General features: G+C 42.5%; 1 protein-coding gene across 1 annotated transcript in view; it reads left to right on the top strand.

Moving 5' to 3' along the window:
* The window catches only part of Fstl4 (follistatin like 4), a 403,135-nt gene that overhangs the window by 31,011 nt on the left and 348,243 nt on the right, over window positions 1-23,881 (top strand). Inside the window, exon 3 of the mRNA XM_027949662.2 lies at window positions 3,381-3,414. Coding sequence (XP_027805463.1) covers window positions 3,381-3,414 — 34 coding nt within the window. The remainder of the gene's footprint in view (window positions 1-3,380; window positions 3,415-23,881) is intronic.

The following is a 23,881-nucleotide window of genomic DNA, read 5'->3' on the forward strand; positions in this document are numbered from 1 at the left end:
TAAATATATTTTGACTGACTGCCTAACATAACAATAATGCCCTATAATGTAAAAAATACTTGGAGAACTAAATTACATGTCAATATGATTACAAAAGGTCAGAAGCTCAATGGAATTGAAATGTTATAATGCCATAGCACTGACAAAAAAAAAAAAAAAGAAAAGAAAAATTAGTGCTATGAGATTAAGTTTATGGAATCACAATGATGACCAAAACAATGGTGACCAGTTTCCCCTGGACAATGGTGAGTTTGGGGATGACCTCAATGGACTTTTCTTCTCTCCAAATATTGGCCTTTCAGTTCTGATGCCTTGGTTGCTGTTGGGAGCCTTCAAAACCTTTTCATTTATTTTTTTAAAATATAACTGTTATAGTTGTTCTTAGCAGAAGAATTAGTCCAGTACAAGCTATTCTTCCATTCTGAAGTGGAGGTGTATCTCATTTAATTTTTATAATATCGTCATAAATAAGTACTGCTAGTTTATTTTAGAATATGGAATATTATATGAACAGGCTTTAAGATATGATTTTGAGATTTGATTCTCAGTTGGCCACTGACCAAAATGTAAGATCTTGGTCAAGTTTAACCTCTTTTTTCTTTTTTAATCAATGTCTGGTTAAATGAAGTGGGGAAAACCTTGAAAGATAAGATGATTCAAGTTTTATTTAAACTATTCCCAAACTTAGTAAAAGGAAAACTGTCAAATTCATAGTAAAAAGCTGGTATCATTGAAATTCCTAATCTGAAAAAAGATACACAACTGTAGTTTATGAATATAAATATAAAATATGTAAACCAAACAATGTAAAAACATATGAAAAACCTGTCAAACAGATCCAGGAGCACATTTTGAAAAGTATATCCTGACTCAGAAGCTAAGTTCAGAAATACAGAGATGGTGGAACATTATGAAATCCACTGTATAAGTCATCATGTTAATAGAGCTAAGAAGAAACTCATGTGATCATCTCCATAAATGCAGAAAAGCACTTGATAAGATTCAGCACATATTTTGTTTTATTTTTATTCAACAAATGTGTATTAAGCATCTGCTCTATTATAGCACTGAGGATGCAAGAGTGAAAAAGATACTGGCTCCATCCCAGCTCTCATTCCAGTGAGGGAAAGAGTCAATAAATAAATGAGTAAGGGAACAAGCTATTTTTAGGTAGAACATACATTTATTTTAAAAACTCAATAAAATGCATATTGACTTCATTAATAAAATAAACATAACTCAGGCCAAAATACTGCATTTTACTTAATAGGGAATAATGAGATTTTCTTCCTAATGTTGGAAAGAAGATAAAAATGCTCACCATGTTCACAACATTTAACATTAGAGTGAAGAATTGGTTAAGGCAATAAGACAAGAGAAAGCAATAAAAAGTATAGGAATCAGAAAGAGAGAGAGATCAGATCATGCTCTTTGTAGAGTAAATATACAAATAGGAACCCCCCCCTCAAAGAATCAATGGAAAATCTATTAAGAACAATAAAAAATTAAGTGGTTATAAAATAAAAATAAAAATTAATTGCCATCATTTATACAAACAAAAACCAGTTAGAAGATGTACTGGAGGACAAGATTCTATTTATGATGACAAAAGATATACAAAAAAGACATATTCAATATATACACAAGGAAAATTATAAAACACTCCTTGATATTATTTTAAAGAACTAAAATCAGTATACTATGGTGATACAGCCACATCAATGTTTATAGCAGCTCAATTCACAATAGCCAAACTATGGAATCAACGTAAGTGCCCTTCATCAGATGAATGGATAATGAAAATGTGATATAGATACACAGTGGGGTTTTTCTCAGCTATAAAGAAGAATGAAATTATGGCATTTGCTGGAAAATGGATGGAACTGGAGAACATCATGTTATGTGAGATAAGCCGGACTCAGAAAGTAGAGGATGAAGGTTTTCTTCTATATGCCGAAACTAGACCAAAATAAAGGGGGAAAGGGGGAGGGGAACAGCATTCTGGGGTTAATTTGGTTCCTTGGGCTATGTGAAGAGCTGCCAGCCCGTCACATGGGTCCTCCTTTAGTCTCCACTCAGGCTTTTCACGCATTAGAGAGATGCAGTCAGGGAATATAATTTGGGGGGAAGTCACTCTTCAATGCCTCCTCAGTTTCATCTCTAAGGTTGCCTCCCTCTCCTGACCACAAGAAGATGTTAGGCAAGAATGCAAAGGCCTGAGAGACAATGCTACTAGCTTGAAAGTCACCAATGCAGAAGGATCTTGGTTGCAAAGGTGAGAAGGTAGCTGGTTTTGCTTCTGTGGCCAGCATGTACTTTCAACTTATTCTCAACCTTAAACTTTTTATCCTAAGCTGGCCATTTGTGATACTTTTTGTTAATGATGAAAACACAGCGTACATTTCCAGCCTTTTCCCCTCATTACTTCTCACTGGGGCATTTTCTGCATCCTGAGCTACCCTGCATTATCCCACCACCTTCTCTTTTCTCCTGCTTTTTTCTCTTCCTAGTATACTGTCCCTCCCATATTCCTGTCTGAAAACCTGCCCATTCTTTAGTGCTATTTTCAAAGGTTCTTTAAAAAGCACTTTTACTTATGTTTCCAGCTGAATGTGAAATACTGGTATTTATCATGGCAAATCACCCTTTGATTTCTCAGTAATTTGTATTTCTTCTGTAGTTCCCTGTTCAACTGTGAATATTAATGCAGAGACTCTGTTGTACCTGGGTAATTCTGAAACAGTTTGCTTATTGCACTGCACATAGCTGGCAACAAAAAGATGAGACTGAATTAGGCAAATCTCAGGGCTCAATTCAGTCCAGTGGCATGGACTGCCTCTCTAAGTTGTCCATAAGATCCAGCCATTGGAAACTATGAATTGGGTATAATCAGTTACCCGATGAGTCGGTGACCCACATGGAAACACTGGTGATCTTTGCCGTGACACCACAAATTAGAACCTGCTTCTGGTTAGATAATCTTGGATCCTAAAGTACCTACAGACCAGCAGAGAGGTGGTACATCAACCTGGAACAGTATCTGTGTTAACACTTAGGACCAGTCCAGATTCCACAGAAGGAAGAGTCTGAAAATTAACTGTGCTTATTAAAAATTGCATGATTAAATGTGTATATATAATTTATTAATTTATATGTATTTGTGTAAGCCCCCATGGCAACAAGTTGTTTACATTTATAGATGTGTGTGTGTGTGTGTGTGTGTATTGTGTGAAATAAGTAGACCCAACATTGCTGCATGTCACATTCTTTCTAGCCTGTTCACCTTTTTGTGAATATGTGACTAACAAGAGGTGAGGTATTTTCAAGAATCTATAAATATAAATTATTCCTCAAAAACACAAGTCTTTCTTTTCTTTCAGGAATCAAGAAGCTTTGAAGTCACAAGAAGAGAAGGTAGGGGAAATGCACTTATATCCATTTTACTCTCAGTGTTGACATTTGGGAAGTAGTTTGCTGAAACTAAGATGCACTCAGACTGTGGACAGCCCTTTCTTTGAAATTTCATGTGGCGTTTTCTGGGAGCTGAATGCTTAGCATTCGGCTCCAGGGACTCAAGACTGCAGGACAGGTTTGCCTGTGAGAACTATGGCTTCCATCTTCAAGTATCCAAGGTGGGGCCTGGGGAACTGGCTCACTACTGAGCGTGACCATGGTCTCTTAAGATAAGCCTTGTTTTTGCATTTAATTTGAAGTCATTATTTGGATTCACAGAGCAAAATCAATGTCAATAACAGCAAAAATTGGTTTATAGTTTGAGGTATTTCAATATCTGGAAAGAGACACCACTGTGAAAAATATTTATGATTAGATTTTTATGGCTTCAGCTCAACTTAAGTAGAAATAACCAATTAATTTTCCCTTTGAAAACGATTTCACAATGTTCTATTTTCCTTACCGACATTCCTCCCGCACGTTTGTTTTCTGGTCTCTGAGGTAAGCATATATGGATGGTAATTTCAGAAATCTTTTAGTGGAAATAGAAATTTCCCTTATTCACTTTCAGTAATAGTCCCTATTAAGAGGATGCCTTTTGTGTGATTTGTGGAATCATTAACGATCATCTCCTTTTTGTAGGGACAGGAAGATAAATTCAAAAACCAATGTGAGTTCTTGGTCAGGAGTGTGGCCTTTGGTTTTCCGGTTCATGGCATCCTTCTTGGTGTTACTGTCTCCAATAAGAGTGACAAAATTTAAAAAATATTAGCGGATTCCATATTTACTCCTAAATCTAGCACACACTCACTGGTTAGTTCCTATGTTAGGCAGCCCAGTGAGGCTGGTCACGTTGTCAACATGTCTTTCTAGAGCTTGAGAACATAAACTTGCAGTATTATTTATATTGGGCTCAATGGGTTGCTGCTGTCCATGATGCTGAAATCCCAAATCTGAAGGATATGAGTAACCTAACACTACAATTAACTTCCCGTCTCCCATTCCCATTTGCCATTGTCTTTGGTTTTGGACCCAATGTCCGCTGAATCGTATCCATAGGGCAAACTGCATTGTGTGGCTATCCATACCAAGTGAAACTGGATGAAGGTGGATGGGACAGGGAAGGATATTTTCACTGAAAGTTGTGTTCATGAGGGAACAGTGACCATGTAAATTGGAGAAAAATAGCCTGAAAGAGAGAAGTTGACATGAACTTTGGTTTTGAATAATATGCTATTCATGTCAGAACCCCTGAGCATGAATGTTTGGAATTAATTTGCATTAAGGAATCACATATACACTTAACCTTTTGGGAATCTTACTGGAAACATGTCTAATAAAGCTGTGCTTGTGGAAGAATCATATATATTTTCACTCAAAGGTTTAAAATGTCCTGATTTGAACTTATGACTTCAAATCCCCAGAAGAATGAGATTGTCCAAAGGCACCATCAGTCTGTGCTGTCCTTACCTACAACTTCTTACTCTTTTGGAAGCATCAGCTTTTGCAGCTAGCTGACTGGGAACATACGCTTTGGGTTTGTACTAGCAAATTTGTCCTGACATATAAATTTCTTCCTTCCTATTATGAGCTAATGTCATTCTAGCTTGTCAAAGTTGAGTGTTTAAGAGTTCCTGAAAATAGTTCAATGGTTTGATGTCAGTGCTTACAACCTGGTAGGCAGGCAGGCAGGAAGGAAGGAAGGAAGGAAGGGTAGGACCCTGCAGGTTGGTTCCAAATATTTTGGGGTCTGACAATTCACTGACACATGTTGTAGAGTTAATATCCAGAATAGTGTATGAGTACAAAAATGATAGAGGCACTGTGAATATTTCAGTAAATGATTAATCCTACAAATAGAAATAGATCATTATTATCTGGCAACATGCACTTCAGAGTGGTTGCTGGCTCTGACTTGACCTGAAACAGAAGGAGGAGCAGGTAACTAAAGCCCAGTTCACCAGGCCTAGGAGAGTCCCCAGAAGTCCAGAGAGCAGCCAGGTCTGGAGAGGCAGCCTCCTGAGTAACTCCTGACTCAGGATAAACACTCCATTTGGGGTTTAGCATCACAAACGGGTGGCCCATTACAACTTCCCACTGTATGACTTTTGGAAACTCTTGACAGTCTATGGAAATGGACTTTGGGGTGAAGTGAGCGCCCCGTGTGCCTCGGACCTGCTCTCTGCCTTATTTCCCTTTCTTTCCTCCCAGCCTTAGGTGCATCCACAGATCATAAACCTAACCTTCTTGCCTCTGACTTTAAACTGTTCCCACAGCCTCCATGCTTTGTCCTCCATCTCAAATCCACTCCCCTTCAATCCTGCCAACTCTTTCTTGAAGTATGTGGTTTCCCCTAGTTCTTAGATGTAAGGGCTCCTATCCAGTTACTCATTGCCTAGAAGCAAAAACCTTCCTCTCCATCATCCCCATGTTCCTTATGGCCCCAGCCCAGAGCCAGCAATGCTCAGAAATTGTTTCTTGACTTCAGCACAAGCTACCCATCTTCATTGTCTGTGTAGTCTTTTCATCCTGGGCCTATCATGGTGAGATACAAGAGAGGCACTGAGATCTTTGGTTCTCAAAAGGTACTTTTGAAGACCTTTCTGTGGATATGTTAGATATTCCTGGCTGAGGCACTGATGAAGTGCTTTGTGTCCAAATAAGCTTGGTATTATAGGATGTCCTCCGAAAGATATGTTGAAGTCCTAACCTAGAACTTGTGAATGTGACTTTATTTGGAATTAGGTTTTTAGCAGATGTTACCAAGTTAAGATGAAGTCTGACTGGATTAGGATGGGCTCTAATCCAATGAGTTCATCCTTAAAAGAAGAGGGAACTTTAGACACAGGCACATTGGAGAATGCCACATGATGATAGAGAGAGTGGATTATGGGCCACCGTCAGAAGCTAGGAAGAGGCAAGGAAGGATTATCCCCTAAAGCCTTCAGAGAGGGAGTGAGAGTATGGCCCTGTCACCCCTGATTTTGGACTTCCAGTTTCCAGAACTATGAGAAGATAAATTTTTGCCATTTAAGCCAACTGGTCTGTGAAACTTTATTATAGCAGCCCGAGGATACTGATATACTTGGAAAATATTGGATTCAATAAACTTAAAAGTTCATTTTTGGTCATTGCTTCAATGATGTTTTTTGCTGCAGAATCTCTCCTGGTTTTTCATATATTAAGTATGACTCTCAACAGGGAATTCAACAAAATAGACTTGGTTGGCTTTGGTGCTCAGGGATGGCATTCCATGCATTACCCTTTGCAAACCCTGGAAGATGGAGAGCTTCCTCAGAGTACCCAGGCACCTGAGAAGATTGTATTCCAGAGACTGAGTCTGCACAGAATTGTGAGGTGGCAACAAGGATACTCACTAAGTTATTATGAAGTGTTTAGAGAGCTCTCACCTTCTTTATCTCCCTTGACCTTCAGTGCCCCATGACACAAGCAGAGATCACCTAATGCACAGAATACTCCCCTTCCTTTCCATGTGGACTCTTAGTAGAGATAAGAACTCCCTCTGGGATGATGCCCCTCTGGCACCCTGGACTTCACTCTCATGGGTGGCAGTTGCTTAAATCCCCTGATCCTGCTTCATCACATCCAAGCCTAAAGAGTCAGAGAACCCTCAAAAGAAAGTCTAAGGGCTTTGTAGTCAAGTTAGATTTGATCTCTCTCTCTCTCGGGAACATCAAGGGAGATCTAGTAGCAGAGATAAGGGAAGGGCTACAAGACCAATAGGGTGTCTCCTGGCAGGGTCACATGCATCCTCAGAAGAGAAGGCCATGGCTTCACTGGAAGAGTCTTGTATTCCCCTCCACCCTCATGCCCAGGATCTGCACAGGAGGAGCTATGGTGGCGGCTGTATCTTTTCTGCTTTTCAGTTTAGGTATTTCTAAACCTCTATTCAAACACCTAAAATTTAATTTCAACCTTTTTTGAAGCTTCAGCAAGAGGTGCCAACCTTCCCTCTCCAAGACACTCGCTTTCCACTCTGAGGGCCTGTGCGGAGTGTGACTGCCGGGAGTCATCTACTCACACCAGCACTTTTCTCTGACTGATCCCATCACGTTGAATTACAGCCATGAGAGAACACTTGAGTGAGCTGAGCAAGTGGTTGGGATAATTCAGCCCTTGTCAGCCATCTCAGAGGAGCAGGGGGTGTGTGTTAGCTCCTCCAGATGTGGGTGATTGTGCTGTGATTAGAGGGTGCGAGTTTTAGGATGGGCACCAATGTCACATTGCATTATTCACCCTCCCAAGGATGGCTCACTCGCTCTGGGTTCCAGCCCAGCCCAGGTCAGCCTGGCCTGCTTTCCAGCAAGTCTCTGAGGGAGACTGGGAGAGGAAGTCTTCTGGGAAAAGGAAAGAAGGGAGTGACAGTCACACACACACACACACACACACACACACACACACACACACACACAGCGCTTGAGTGTCTCTGGTTGCTGGGGCTGCTTAGCAATGCAAATCAAAGTAAACATAACCTGCCAGTCCTCAGTGGGAAGCCAGAGTCTCACTTTCTGAAAACCTTGGAATTAGTCCCTATCTGGCAGCTGCCTCTAATGGCCCCTTTATAGTTCCCTGCATCTGGGTGAACTTCAGCTATCAAGAACTGCATCATGTTTACCATTAATTTTGATTTTGTTTAGCAGATGTTTTCTGGATCTCTCTGTTGCCTGCATAATCCATCTCAGTATAATGTGAAGTGGCTGACTCTTTGGATGAAACAGATTAATAAACTCTTCGGTTCTTTTGAGGTAACTTCTTTAATGACTGCAGATGTAGGAAATTTAAAAGGAAGCCATCCAGAGTTGACAGTGCCTGGGGCAGTGGGTCTTTTTCAACTCAAGACTTCCATCTGGGGAAAGAGATGGAGTTTCCCTCCCCATTCCACCCTCACTCCTAACAGTAGAGTTCATTAGTCACTGGGCTAATGAAGTTGAGAGTGATCTATCTGTGCACACTCCTAACCCTACAGTACACCTACTTGTCCCAAGTTGAATGGGAAGTGGGTGGCACAGCTGGCTGGGGTGTTCTGCTTAAGTAGACTGAGTCAGCATTCAGTGTTGATCATGATCAATGAGTGAGTGGTAGAATCCCACCTCTCACTTATAGTGTGACTTAGGGAACGCTACTCAATCTTATCTAAAAACAATGGGGATGGTAATAGTGCAGGCCACTAGTCCCAACTCTGGGTTGTAGAAACCCAACTTACACTGACAGAAGCCTCAGAGGCTCATGAATGTTCCAAGGGTGGATTGGGCTTTCAGAGGAGCTAATACAAGGACCCTCACGTTGTCCCTCTCCTCCCTTCTCTTGGCATGTTGGCCTCTTCCTGGCCTCTTACAGGCAGCTGCAGCTCTCAGTCCAGCCTGTCCACCAACCCAGAGGGTGAAACCATTTCCCTCAGAATGCCAGCCGAAGAATGCCAGCAAGGACTCAGATCTGCCAGGCTTGTGTTTTAACTCACACTCTAAACCTATCACTGTGGTCGGGGGCTGAGAGTGGTGGTGGGACAATGTACTGTGATTGGCTGAGATCATGTTTTCCTTTGAGGTTTGCAAAATCCCCCCACTCTGACCACAGCAATGGTTTGGTCCCGGAAGGAAGGATGCTGGGCCGTCATGCCACCACGGCCTTCACACGGCCTCATGGAGAGGTTGAGGTGGGTGACAGTGCCCATGGAGCCCTTGGCACAGTAGGGGCGATGCTGATGGTGCTCCATGATTTGGTAATTTTCATGATATCTCTTCTCATCCTGCATCTACATATCTGGCAGAGACATAGAGGACTTTCTTAAGTCACCAAGTCCATTTTTATGTTCCTAAACAGACTGACATGGGAGTTTGGATGTGATAGCCTGCTGACTTTTTCCATGAAGATTTATCTTAAACTTAGCCCATTCTTATCCCTCTCTTCTGTTAGAGTCTTTCTTTAACTTTCTGTTCTAGTTGTCACATCACCATCTAGGTCATAATCGGAAGAACCAAACCACCTTCTTCTTGATGGTGCTTTAAAAAACTTAAGGACAAACACATATGAAACTTCTTCCCCTAGATCATGGCTTTTCTGGGTTGTGGGATCAGAAATTGTCCTCAAGCATCACAGATACAAACTCTTCAGTTACTGTTCATAACAGGCTCTGTAATGGTAAGAAACAGCCTTTCCCAAGGACCATGGCAGACAAGGGCTCTTCCTCAAGACCAAATGAGGCATACTCCAGAGGGTTCTCTAGCTGCAAACAACTCCCAGTTTCTGTTCCCTAAGGTTCTCCAAGGCCATCCTAAGTACCTGGACCGGGAAAGACTAGCCTGAGATAAGACAGCCCTAGTGAGCCTGCTCCTGAGTCCTTTCATCCATGGGCCTTCCAGTTTCTGGATAAGTGACTATTCCATCCTGTCCCCTGGTGATAGCAGGACTTGATGGTGTACATCTCAGGGCTTCTGATGGAGCCACTCACCCAGGACCACAGCATCATTCATCTGAGGGAGGAAGCCTGGGTCTAGGGGCAGCTTTTCTGCTGTTGTGTAGATATGAGTCCTGGAAAAGCAAGAGACAAGTCTTTTCTTTCCAGGGTCCCCTGTCCTTGACATATAGGGGACCTGAGCACTGAAAAGGTGTTCTATGGCTGGCATATCCCAAAGCTAACCAAGTTCTATAAACTCTCCATTCCTCATTCTGGTAAAATCACAGCCATGGGGCGCCTTCCAGGTTGTTTGGCTGTAGACCCCACAGTTCTAGGACATTTAGTCCTATCTGCCGTGCTTGTTCTTCTTTCTAATTCCTTGGACGTCTTATTCTCCTTGGGGGTTGACATTGCAATATTTGGAACATAGGTGTCTATCTGAAATTTGTGGGGTAAGAAGTCATGATCCTTTCAAGGGTATAAGCACTACAGATTTCTAAGTACCACAAAATCAGCTCTTAAAAGGATAATGTCATCTGAGGCATACTCATCCCACCCAAGGCTCAGGGTAGAAGTTGAGGATGGTCCCACAAGATCTGCCGGGGGGGCCCCCCTCCTTGCCCAGGATACTCATCTTTCTTCTTTGCATTTCCGGCAGAAGTTAAGGTTGCAGTTTGTCATCTTCATTCCTTGCCTGGCCCCCAAGCCAGAAAGAGTTTCCCTGCTTTTCAGGAACCCTTGAAATGATCTGCTCTGTGTAAACACTGAAGCCCTTTTCAAACCTCATGAAGCTGTTTGCCCTGGCATATTAATGTGCCATCAGCAAGCCTCTGGGGTTAATTATCTGTGACTTTAAAATCATTTGTTTCTGTCTCTGTCTCATTGCTGCCCAGGCACTTTCTTTATTAGGAAACAAAGCTCAGAATCCAACTGACCATTATGTTCTAATTCTCTTCTTGTCACCAAAATTAGTTAATCTCTTCAAAATTGGTAAAAAAAAAAAAAAAAAAGAGAAAAGAAAAGAAAGAAAGAAACCCTGTCAAACCTGCCTTCTCATTGTCTTCAGACTGTGTTGTCTCTTCACAGACCTTTAATCTCTGCTTTGGCAGGAGTACAACCAAAACTAGAAGTAGTCTGCAGGCTGAGAGGTCTTATCTAAATTGGTCGGGCTGCCAACATTCTCTTTCCCCAGATTGGCCTCACCACTCTGGGGGCTCCCTGCCACCAATCATTAGCCCTTTCTGCTGCTGGCTATGTGAGGTCTCCCCAGCGTGTCTTCCAGAGTATACACTCTGGTGAAAGAATCATGGTGACCCTGGAGGGTCCTTGCCAGTCAGGTGGCCAGGGTTGGGAGATCCTCTGTGCTGTGATTCCTCTCCTAGTCTTTCCTATGTTCCTGTTTGAGTTATGCTTCTTGACTACAGCTGCCAATTATTTCCCAGAAATGTTTCAGGGCCTGGGCAAGGAAAATTTTGCACAGGGTTAAATGTTATATAAAGGCAGATGAGCCTACCCTGAGCTCCCCAGGCAGTCAGGGCATATGCACCATAGAAATGAACAGGTGGGATGGTCACTGGCTTGGTGGAATATTGACAGTGACCTACAGTCTTCCAGGACGAGGTTGCAGCCAGCAGCAGAAGGTGTGGGCAGGTGTCTAAATGCAGTCAGCATGATCAGATGGTGCACAAAGCTGGTTTACCTGTGGACCAGATTCCACCTGCCCCGACCCGTCCTCTGGAAGCCACAGCTTCTCAGCTCTTTCTGTGGCTCTCAGTTGCCCTTACCTCTTCACTGCCTGGGAGCCTTGTTGGACAATGACTGTTTGAAATGGAGAAATAACTCCCATGGGAAGTGGCACAGTTCTTAGGGTTTATTGGTTGCTAATGGAACTTCCCTTGAGTTGGACTGAGGTTGTTTGGTGTGCAGGGACGCCAGGCTGTGGTCATCTGTAGCTGAGTCAGTTGAGAAGATGCACGAGTGTCCTATGGACAGAAAGTCTTGCCTGTGTGCCCATATTGTGGCGGGCTAACTCTCAGGTGGGTCCACAACAGAATGTGAGAGAAGTTGCCCAGTATAAGCAACTGGGAGCCTGAAGGAGCAGCTCCTCCGCTGTTCTGGTGGAGGCAAAGCCTCAGGGTCTTTTCTCTAGAGGATGCTCATCTTGGCAGGGGGGTCTCCTTTTGACCCTTAGTGGTGCATTGTGTCAGTGGTGACTTTTTTATTTCAAATAACAAAACCCAACTGAACTAGCTCAAAAAAAAAAAAAAAAAAAAGAGGACTTATTGCATGTACATAATTGGTTAAGCAGGGGTGAGGGATGTTGGCTCTAGGCACAGTTGATGTGAGACCCAAAGATCTGGATTTTCTCTTCATTTTACCCCTCTCAACTGACTCCATATAATGTGTGCCACCATCCCACCTCAAAATCCCGAGTGCAGTGAAAAAGAGACAGCCTCTGGTGTGCTATTTCCCACAAAAGTGCTAGGCTTCTGTGGAATTGGACCTGCTCAAATCCTGTGTCTTCCCCTGCCACCCCCAATCAGTGGCTGGGGCTGGGGGATGCCTTATGCTGCTGGGTTTAGGAGTTGTCAGCATATCATGACCTGAGAAGGTAGCTCCTTAAGTAACAATTGGGACTGGGTCTGAGAAGGGAACATGGAAACAGGAAGGTTTAAAAAAAAAAAAAGTCCTTGTGCATATTACCAGTTACTTTATCATTTTACATTTGGTGTCTGTTACCCCCTCCACTCACCAAGGGATTGTGAGCACCTCCAGGGTGAGTTAAGATTCAGCAAACCTTCCCCAGTCCTTCGGGGGAGGGTGTTCTCTCCCCATCCTTAAAGAAGGAATCCAAGGCCCAGGGATTAAACTGGTGACTTCAGATCACAGAAGCTTTCAAGGGAGGGTGAGTTTGAACCCAGATCTTAGGGGATAATTTCAGGACACTTTTTTTTTTTTTTAATTCATCACAGGTCCCCCTATGATTAGGTCTCCTGCTATCCTGTCCCCTGTAAAGGACACAGGATGGCCCATAAGAACCGTCCCTTTGGACCTCCTTCATGATCTCTTCTCTGGCCCTTTAGCCAAAACATATAGGATCAAAGGTGAAGGGGCAAATTCTTCCACTCATGGTGGCTTCTGTTCCTTCCTTAATGGTAAATTGTCAGAAAATTTTATTTTCCATTTGTCCTAAGAGATCCCCTTCTTTATAGGGAAGAGGGCAGTGGGCTCACTGGGCTGGCTGCTTTGAAGAAAGCATTTGGGGACTGGGGGCAGGCAGGGACTCAGGCTTGGAGTGGGGCCTTCCCCATAGCCAAAGGGATCAGGACCCAATTTTTGAATAAGCAGTTTTCCATTTGTCTGTGTGTGCAAGACAATTTGGGAGCCAAGGGCTCACTCCTTTAATATAAATTCTGTAGATTAGAAGGTACTTAATGGAAGCATTTTCACAGTCTCTTATTCAAGCGTCATAAACGCCCTCTGTGACAGGCATTGCTAATCTAATTTGTAAATAGAAAAAAAGGTTGGGGGGTACTCTGAACACTATAGGAAAGTGATCAAAGAACTAACACAGGCTTCATGGGGGGAGCATGCAGGAGACCACACATCCTCTGAGGAAATGCCACAATGTTTGGACCATTCTGGTTAAAATGTTCAGGTTCAAAAAGTGGACTCCTCCTTCTGCAGTTGACATGCCACAGGGTTAGGGGGACCTGCCAAGGAGCCCTGTCTTGTTGCTGCCTCCACAGAAAAAACAGAGACCTTCAAGTTCAGAAGTAATGGGCCTTTAAAAAATTCCATAAGGCTGGGAAATGAGTTGTGGGCATCCAAGTGCATTTCGATCTGTTTGTTTTACTAATTTTAGTGTTTGCTTGTTCTCTCTCTTTTTGCTGGAAGCAACATTCCTCTCCAGCTGCTTGGCTGCTTCATTTGAATTTCTATCCTTTAAGGGAGCCACTGCATATTTGGACACAAAATGGGAGTCCTGTGGCTAGAGGAGACATTTATTTGTTAGGGTCAGATCCAATCTCACGCTTAGAAACCAGCTAAAAATAAAATGAGTTGAGGTTTGGGTTTATTCATTTTTTTTTTTAAAGACAGTAGGTCTATAAAGCTGTCTAGCATATCATTTATCCCTCTTTATGCAGAACTTAACAGAATATCTTATACTTGGATGGTGTTACCAGGCTTCTTTTTGCTTTCAAAGAGTTTCTCATCTGTCCTCTCATTTAATACACTCAAGAAAACCTGTGTGGGGGACGGGAAACAAAACCAAAAACAAAAGAAAACGTATGAATCAGGAAGAGTGAATATGTTATCATGGGTAATTGGCAGAGGAGGACATTGATGCTCAGAGACAGCAAGGGACTTGCCTCACATCACACAGCTAATTGATGTGGAGCTGGAGCCTATGACTGCCAGTTCTGTCCTCCTCCCCGTAGGCTTCCTCTATAAACATGAGCTTATGATAGAAGTTTTCAAATTAAGACTCAATGGGAAAGCACACTGTTTTTAGTCCTGTTTTGGTTATCGTAAAGGTAACTTTTCCCATCTGTCAATGTAATGATCCCATACCTTGGGGATTCAGAATAGTCAAACTGTGTTTGGAGGAAATAGTATAAGTTAATCATTTTTCACAGTACCTTTCTGTAGTGAGCTTTAATTATCACTTGACATATTTCATGGCTTAAAATGATGACAGTTTAAAATAGAGCCAGTGAGAGCCAGAAAAATCCATCCATTACCATGTGTCAAATGCTGTATTAGAGTAACCCCCGAATTCAGATGCTGCCTAGATAGACTGCTCCGCAGCAATTTCTGATAGCTACAAATGTCCTTGGGACTGAAACCAGATCTAAGAACTCCATTCTGATTCTGCTGGGACCATCCACAGGTTCTTGGCTGAGGCCAGACCTGTGGTGTGAGTTTGGTACCACATTCCAGATGCTGAACCCCCGAGTGTTCTCCCTCATCCAGACCTCTTCCCGGTCTTCTGCAGCACTGCTAATGAACAAGATAATTCATGTGAAGTGTGCTTTGCAAGGATGAAGGAAAGCCATGCAGACTACAAGGTGACAGATGTCTCCCAGTGCCTCTTGGGAAATTGTACACCTTTCCAAGATGAGAAAGTGGCACGGCAGCTTTTTGTTGATGTCCTTGTGGTTTCCTACGTTCAGCCCCATCTGTGTGTTTAGGAAATAATTGAATAATTGTTTCTTTCCCCCAAGAGATTTCTGGAAGTTGGAGCTGTCCGGAGCTGACCTGTCTGTCCAAATTTCACATTTCAATTTGGAGAGTCGTGGGAGAGCAGCAAATAAAGCCATCTCAGAGGTGTAAATGCTGTTTGACACATATTAGCTTGATGCTTATCTACTGCTGACAGCAGGATCCAGTAGGACCTGGGTGTCACATGTCAGAGACACTTTAAAATCTAGGGAGAGACATGCCTATGGTCAACCCTGTGCAGGTGATCTGAGAGAACCCTGGATTTGCACAGCACTCTGGTCAAGGTGTCCCTAACATCCCCACGCCCACTCCCCAGGTTTTCAAAAGGTCAGTCCCATAGCGGGTCTTCATGGTGTACCCTATGCACAAGGCAGCCTTTCTGAGTGCTGGGCATGATGGTGACCAGACCCCTGTCAGGAGTTCTGGCCCTCTTCTCAGCTCCACCATTCATGGAACCATCCCAACAACCCAAGCCCAGATGGAAGGTCCCTACAGGCTCACAGGCTTGAATGGGTGAAGCAGTTTGTCTGAGGTTTCATGTCTATGAGTAGCAGAGGCAGACGTGAGCATCTGAGCCAGTTCTTAGGTCGCTAGGCTCTCTTCCTTTCTTTCCTCACCTCCTGCCTTTGAAGAAGGTTTCCCCTCTCTCCAGGATGGCACAGTGTCCAATGTACCCTAGATACTTCATCACCATTTCCTAGTGATGGGAATTCTGGTTAACTGAATGTTCTAGCCAAGCTCTCTGTTATCATTTCTACATATTTTGTTTTCTTGCCTTAGAGGAGAAAAAAGCCTGTGCCACAAGCCATAAGTTTTGCCAAGTTAACTTATTTTAACCGTAGTTCAATGTGGCCACATAGCATGACCCCTGTCTTAGCAATGAGAAAACACAAGCTTTGAAAGGGTTAGTGAATTGATTGGCTGCACATTTGAGGTAGCTCATGGCTCTTTTGCTGATCTTACTGTCACTAAACATTCAGAGTCCTTTGAGGGAAGGTCTTCCTGTATCTCACTGTTGTGTCTTCCCTAGGACCCTTGTCCTGAGGACAACCTTGGCTTTAAGGGAGTCTGCAAGGTTTTGTTCTTTTCTTTCTTTCTTTCTTTTTTTGGCAAGGCCATTTCTAAAGGGACTGTCTTGAAAAGCTTAGGGATCACAGACATGTCTATAGCAATGCCTGATGGAAAACAGAGGGAAATGGAAAAGGAATGTCTTCCTAGCAGTCACTGGGAAGCTCTGCTGCAGAGCCTTGGAGTAGCGGTGGGGATTCTAGTCCAAACTGTGGGCCTCTGACAAACCTAGGCTTCCTCTCTCCTCCTCCTCTTCTTCTTCTTCCTCTTTTTTTTTTTAACTTAAATTTTTTTTATGATGCTGGGATGGCACCCAGGACCACATGTAAGCTAAGCAAGCAAGTACTCTACTGCTGTGTTTCTTCCCTCCCTCTGTACCACAAGACTCAAACTCTCTCACGCCCCCTGGAGGACAGAGGCAGAATTCCATTTTGTGGCCAGGTTACAATGGCAGCCTTGAAGTGGACTCTTATGTTTGGAGCACAGGGAATGAGTAGCAAGAGCAGGAAACTGCCCAATAGTGCCTTGCCCTTTGCCCTAGGAGTGCTGGGAATTTTGTGGTTCTGCTCCCATGTTCAAGGGGCCAAAAGAGACTTTTGCCTACACTGCCTCTCCTATATGATGTCAAAACCTAAAAGTTATTAGTTTCATACCCTCTTTCCTTAAGAATGCCCTCAAAGTCATTTTGGGTCCTTCAGAAGTTGTATAATTTCTACTAAGCCACATCAGATCCTGCCTGAGGAACTCTCCAAGCCTGTGTGTCTCTGTAAGGAAACTAACATGGGCTTCCCCAAGACCTCCGAACCTGATTTCTGTTCTGTATTTGTTTTATTTTTTATTATTTTATTTGTTCTAATTAGTTATACTTGATAGCAGAATGCATTTTGATTCCTTGTACACAAATGGAGCACAACTTTTCATTTCTCTGGTTGTACACAATATAGAGTCACACCACATGTGCAGTCATACATGTATGTTCCTAGGATAATGATGCTCATCTCATAATGATGTTCACCATTTTTCCTACCCCCATGTCCCCTTTCTTCCCTCCCTCCCCTTTGCCCAGTCAAAGTTCCTCCATTCTCCCCACAGTCCCCCATTATAGGTCATCATCCACTTATCAGAGAGAACATCTGGTTTGGGGGATTAGCTTACTTCGCTTAGCATGATATTCTCCAGCTCCAAACACTACCTGCAAATGCCTGTATTTGTTTTATATAATAAGACTCAGTCCAGCAGCCCATTGACCAGATACAGCCTGCAGCCATATTTTGTTTGACTTACAGTGTTGTCCTGTGGAATTTTTTTGGCATTTATATCGTAATTTGGCTGAATTGCCATCATTTTAAAATGAGGAAATTTTACATACATATCCAAATTTGCATATTATCGTGGAAAGTGAGATACCTTGGCAACCCGGGGCTGATTCAGCCTCAAAGCAACAACAGGCTGAAGTGACAACAGCCATGTCCTTAGAGTATGCATGCTCTGCTGTTGGCCACAGTCCACACCATTCCCTAGTGTATCCCTGATACTGAGACCAAGTGGCAGACATGGTTCTAAATATAAATCTGACAAAGTGGAAATTCCTAAAGCACCACATTCACTAAATTATCTGTGTGGCCTTGGGAGGCATTTGAGTTTCTGCTCCCTATTTTGCACTCAGGTCTAGAATGTGACCATCATGGCACAGCAGAAGTAGATGTCAGTAAGAAGAAAACTTGGGGGGGCGGGAGGTAGATAAGCATGAAGGCTGAAGCAGTCCTTATCTACTGTGATAGTCGACTTTTTATCAGTGTGACCAAGATACCTGACAAGAACAACTTACAGGAGGAAAAGTTTATTTGGGCTCATGGTTTCAGAGGTCTCAGTCCAGATGAGATGAATACTTTGCTCCGAATCTGAGGTGAAGGAAAATATCTTGGCTGAAGGGCCTGGCAGAAGAAGGACACTCAGCACATGTAGCAGGAAGTAGAGAAAGAGAGAGGGGTGGGAAACCATAAGCCCTCCCAGAGCCCACCCCAAGTGACTTACTCCTGCAGCTAGGTCCCACCTCTTAGTAGTCCATTCAGCCCTCAAATGGATTAATCCACTAGTGAGATCAGAGACCTGTGGCCAATCATTGCCTAAAAGTCCTGCCTCTGACCCTTGCTGCTTTAGGGACCATATTTTCAACACATGAGCTTTTGGGGAACATTCCAGATCAAATCCATAATAACTACTCAGCCCTCCTTGAGACTCTCTGAGGATGCTGCTGTCTATTTTGTCTTGGTTTGGACAGCTAAAGCTTCCATCACGCTTTATATTTATATTTATATTTATATTTATATTCTGATATTTATTCCTCTATCTGTAAGCATTCACTCTAGGCTATAAGTTTGCAAGGGAGCTCTGGATTTGGTAATTAATAAGCGAGGCTCCTTAGGTCAGCTATGTGTCTTTAAAATGGAGCAGTTCCTTTAAACATTTAAGACATTCCATGTATAGTAGTAATTACTTCCCAAAGATATTTCCAACTGATATTCTGTTACATCTAAATATACATTTACAGGACTCAGTAGACCAGAATAGCTCTAATTTATGTACTTTGGTTCACTGGGTTAAAAAAAAAGACATTTTTAAAGTACATTTTTAATCTGTGTGTGTTTATCCCAAATATGTTGTTTGGATCCTCCGGAATCAGTCACATGGTGTTAGAAAAATATTACACATGGTGTGTTCTCTGAGCTGATTTAGAATTTAATGAGAGATGACATCTCAGCCTGAGCGTGACTATGGATAACTTTGAATCTGGGCTCACAAGTGTCCTTCCTGGAGCTTAGAGGAGCTTATGAATTCCCTCAGTGTCATTTTCTTAATGTGCAAAACTCAGCTGATAAACAGTCACTGCCCTGGTGTGGTGAGAATTAATGCTTGCTGAGTACAAGTATTGTTTTAATAAAATAGTCTTAATTGTTTGCTTTGTACATTTTCTGCTTTATTATTTTTATTATTTTCTCTTGCCTCTGTAATTGGTAATTATTGAATTCCCATTATTTCTTTATTAGTCGTTTTATAAAAGCTATCTTGTGATTTATCCTTCCTCCCACGCTTGCTTTTCCCCAAATGTCATTAACAGAGGCAGGAGGCGGGTGCACGCTGCCTGACTCTAACGGAGCTGGTGGTGCTGTGAGCAGCTTCGCGCGGCTCACCCTTGCCTCTGGGATTGATCATTTCCAATTACTCGGCTGCTGTGCTGTGAAAGGACTTATATGAAGCCAGGGAGGTTTATTAGAAAAACATTGTAATAGTAAAGTAAGAAGGCAGGATTACCAGGGTCTGCATGGGGGACTCTAAGTATCTTCTCTATAGGAAAGAAGGGCAAATGTGCCCTCCTAGCTGGGAGCAGGCGTTGAAAGTGTAAATGACCGCATCATGTGGCACACCATATAAAAGGGTAAGAAAATCATCATTTGTACGTTGCAAAGAAGCCAGAATCCGTTATGCCTGTGAGTTGGTGCCTCTACAACATTTCCAGCCACCATTACCTAAGTGCTCTCTCCTGATTTCTCCTCCAATCTCCCCTCATCTCCTATCATATTGGATGTATCTCCTCTCATCCAATTTTTCAGAGTAGGTTTTCAAAATTATATATTATACCTATATTATATAAGTATCCGGAGTATGATTCAACTTACCGGCTATGTACTTTGGGGAAGTGACTTTATCTTGGCCTTGGTGTTCTGGCCTCTGAAATGACGGTAATAATTTCATCTACCCCATGTGACAGTGGCATGGATTAAACCCACATGTGAAAGCTTAGCATAGCACTGGACCACCTTCTGAGCAAGCCCTAGGTTATCCTGCATGGTTAACTATTTATTATTCACCCACATTTGGAACTGGGGGGCCCTGGGGTTGTCTTCTAAGTGTGCCCCCAGTACTGGGAACTAGTGTATCTCTGGTGAGCACTTGCTGAAATGCATTGGTTCAGGAAGCCTTGGATTTAAGCTGGCCAAGTTATTTTCTTTCACCACAACTAGAAAATCGCATTTATCCACTGTTTCAGGAAGAATAGGCACTAATAAAGTGAAAACTCTGGAACTATTTGTGCAGGGTGTTTGTTTGTTTGTTTCTGGTTCTAAGGAATCTAGTAGAAACCTTAGCTGACTCTTCCACTTAAAACAATTTAAAATCATAGATAAAATATTTAAGCAGTCCTTTAAAGACATCAGTGAGAAATCAGGAAAGTGAAGGATTCCTAAAAAGCCAGAAACTCAGAGACAGTGGAAAAATCTGGGCTCTGAAGCAGACTTTTGCTATAAGAATATTTTCCCAGTGCAAAAGACCTTGAACTTTGATTTTTATGACCTCGAGGGGTATGGGGGACAGGAATTAAGCCTGTAACAGATGGGTCTTTTAGAAATCCTCCTCCACCTACAGTGGAGACTCCAACAGACCCCAGTAGGCTCCATCTCCAGCAGAAAGGTGAAATAGAAATAAACATGTCCTGTCTTCCCTCGGAAAAAAGTGAAGGAAATTGCCTACGTCCAACCTTGGTGCTCAGCCTAGGTAGGGATAAGAATCTCTTTCCTGAGGATAAAACCCACAAGCTGAGTTTCCAGCGGAATTCACATGACTGGTGTGAGGAAGCCCCAAGCCAAGAATGAAGTTCAAATCAGTCCTGTTTGGAAATGTTCCTAGGCAACCTAGTAAAGCAAACCCAGATCTTAACCAGAACAGCCCCTCTCCAACACAACCTCAAATGATTCTGATGCTCTGCTAGTCAAGGAATATTATGAGCTCACAGTCAAGATTCAAAAAAAAAAAAAAAATCAAACAGGAAAGCAAGACAGCAGAATAAGAGCCAGCAGAAATGGAACTAGAAAGTCTTCAGATATCAGGATTAATAGATACAGAATTTAAAAATACGCATAGTCTGATAAAAAAAAAATAAGACCGGTGACTGAAAAGATGAGCAAAGGAAAAGGCTATCCTAAACTATCTGGATGATTGGAAAAAAGAGCCAAATAGAATTTCTAGAAATGAAAGATATAATTTGAATTTCTTAAAAACAAATTAATGCATGTGTTTAAGAGCAAAATTAAATGTAACTGAAAAGAACTTGAAGATGGGTCTGAAGATGTAGCCTAGAATGCAGTCAGGAGGCAAAGCCGTGGAGGAGTGTGGGCCACAGAGAATAGGATTGAAAGGACCACAGCACTTGTATTTGGAGTTACAGAAAGAGAGACACAAGGGCAAGCAATACCAGAAGAGATACTGGTGGAAATTTTTACAAAATTCAAGGACAACACCTACCTTCAGATATAGGAAGTCAAACTCCAAGCAGGACAAAGAAACACCTGGGCTGGGGTTGTGGCTCAGTGGTAGAGCGCTCACCTAGCATGTGCAAGGCCCTGGGTTCGATCCTCAGCACCACATAAAAATAAAATAAAGGTATTGTGTCCAACTACAACTAAAAAATAAATATTAAAAAAAAAAGAAATCTACACCTTTGTTCATCATGAGGACAAAATGACCTGAAAAACAACCAGAGAGAAAATCCAGATTACTTATAAAGAGTCTTAAAATTCACTTCCCTGTGGAAATCAGAAAGCAGTGGAATAATATCTTCAATGTGTTGAAAGCAAATGTTGTTGTCAATATAGAATTTTAGGCCTATGAAACTATGCCCCGTACCTCTCTTACTCTGTCTTCTATTTTTCTGTTTGGGGGTTAATTCACCTTTTCTTCAGGGTGCCCATTTTGATGTTAATTCTAGTCTATGAATTCTTAAAACTAAACACCGTGTTTTAGAATTCTCATTTGATTCTTTCTTGTAGGTTCAGATTATCCATTGAAATCCTCTCTCTTTTCTTTACCTCATGAATGGATAGTGATTTCGAAGTCCTTGGCCTGCTGGTGCCCATACTGTTAGCACCCTGGTTCTGTTTCCCTTACTGATTTTACCTCATGATTATAAGTTACCTCCTCCTGATCTACATGTCCAGACTCAGTATTCAGCTCTCCTTTTATCTCTGTAGGTCACGCTGGCTCTCAGCTCCAACCTTCTAATCACATGATGGATCTTTCTGGAACCAGGGATAAATGCCAGTCAAATTCTTATTATACCACATGATCTCAACTGCCTGAGCGCCCAGGGTGTTTACCAATGTCTCAATATTTTGAGTTACAATCCCTGTCTACTCAGTGCTGTGCAACCCTGTCTGTTCAGCCTCTACGCCCCACTCCCAACCCCAGAGAAGTTCTCTTCCATGCCCTGGAATCCAGCTACTGTACATGTAGTTTAGGATTTAACTTAGGACAAGGAGAACCCTATTCAGACACTTGGGGGATCCTTTTCTACAGCTTTCTGTTCTGAACTCTGATCTCCAAATTCCAGCCTCCTTAGTAATCTCAGGTCTTTTCATCTGCCTCATAAGGCTGCCACTATCTAGTTGAGTGCTGGGAGCCACAGCCTAGGAATGACACATGGCATTTTTGCCAGAATGGAGTGGTCCAGAGGTGACACCAGCGAGCCATTGAGATGATGATGGTTATGTTAAGCTGTGTATTCAATTGTATATTTGACCCCTGCTGTCCGTCTCTGGCGCCTGCTACTTTGGAGTTCTCCCGGGGATTCCTGGAGAGTTCGCATTGGTTGGGGAAGTGCCAGAGGAGGGAGTTCCATTGGTGTGTGATGTGTCCCTGGAGGAGCAGCGTGGGTGGCATTCAGGAGAGTTCCCGGGGAGCATGTGTGGAATATGCTGGTGGAGTTCAGAAATAAAGTTTGTTCCTGCTTGAGTGGCTCATGATTTGTGCCCAGCCAGACTGCAGCAGTTGAGTTCCAATTCCCTGTGCCTAAGTTTGAGCCATGAACCCATTGAAAACTCCTCTCAGGAAGAAAATGAGAGGGATGGTGGGACTTACCTCATGTGTTTCCACTCTTTCCAGAGTTGCAGCAATGCAATGTCTGCTGACTGGAAGCTAAAATGATTATTTGTCTAGGTGTTTGATTATTTAGAGCAGGAAGTAAGTCAGATGCCAGCCATTCTATTGTACAGAACTGTAAGTTGACAAAGTCTACTTTGATGTAGAATTTTATATCATCAAGTATCATTGAATAAAAATTTTTAAATGGGTGTGAGAGAGAAGGAAAAAGGTACACTCATACATTGCTGGTGGGACTGCAAATTGGTACAACTGTTATGGAAAGCAGTATGGAGATTCCTCAGAAAATCTGGAATGGAACCACCTTTTGACCCAGCTTTCCCACTTGGTTTATACCCAAAGGACTTAAAATCAGCATACTACAGTGATGCAGGCACATCAATGTTTATGCAGCTCAATTCACAATAGCTGAACTATGCAACCAACCTAGATGCCCTTCAACAGATGAATGGATAAAGAAAATGTGGTGTATATATACACAATGGAATATTACTCAGCCATAAAAAAGAATCAAATTATGGAATTTGTAGATAAATGGATGGAACTGGAGAATATCATACTAAGCAAAATAAGCCAATCCCAAAAAACCAAAGGCCAAATGTTTTCTCTGATAAGCAGATGCTGATCTATAATGGGGAAGGGGTAGGGAAGAATGGAGGAACTTTGGATTGGGCAGAGGGGAGTGAGGGGAGGGGAGGAAGTGTGGGGGTAGGAAGGATAATAGAAAGAAATGATTACCTTATATACATGTATGCAACCGGTGTGTCTCTGAACCATATACAGCCAGAG

The sequence above is a fragment of the Marmota flaviventris genome, chromosome 5 (assembly GCF_047511675.1).
Source record: "Marmota flaviventris isolate mMarFla1 chromosome 5, mMarFla1.hap1, whole genome shotgun sequence".
Lineage (NCBI taxonomy): Eukaryota > Metazoa > Chordata > Mammalia > Rodentia > Sciuridae > Marmota > Marmota flaviventris.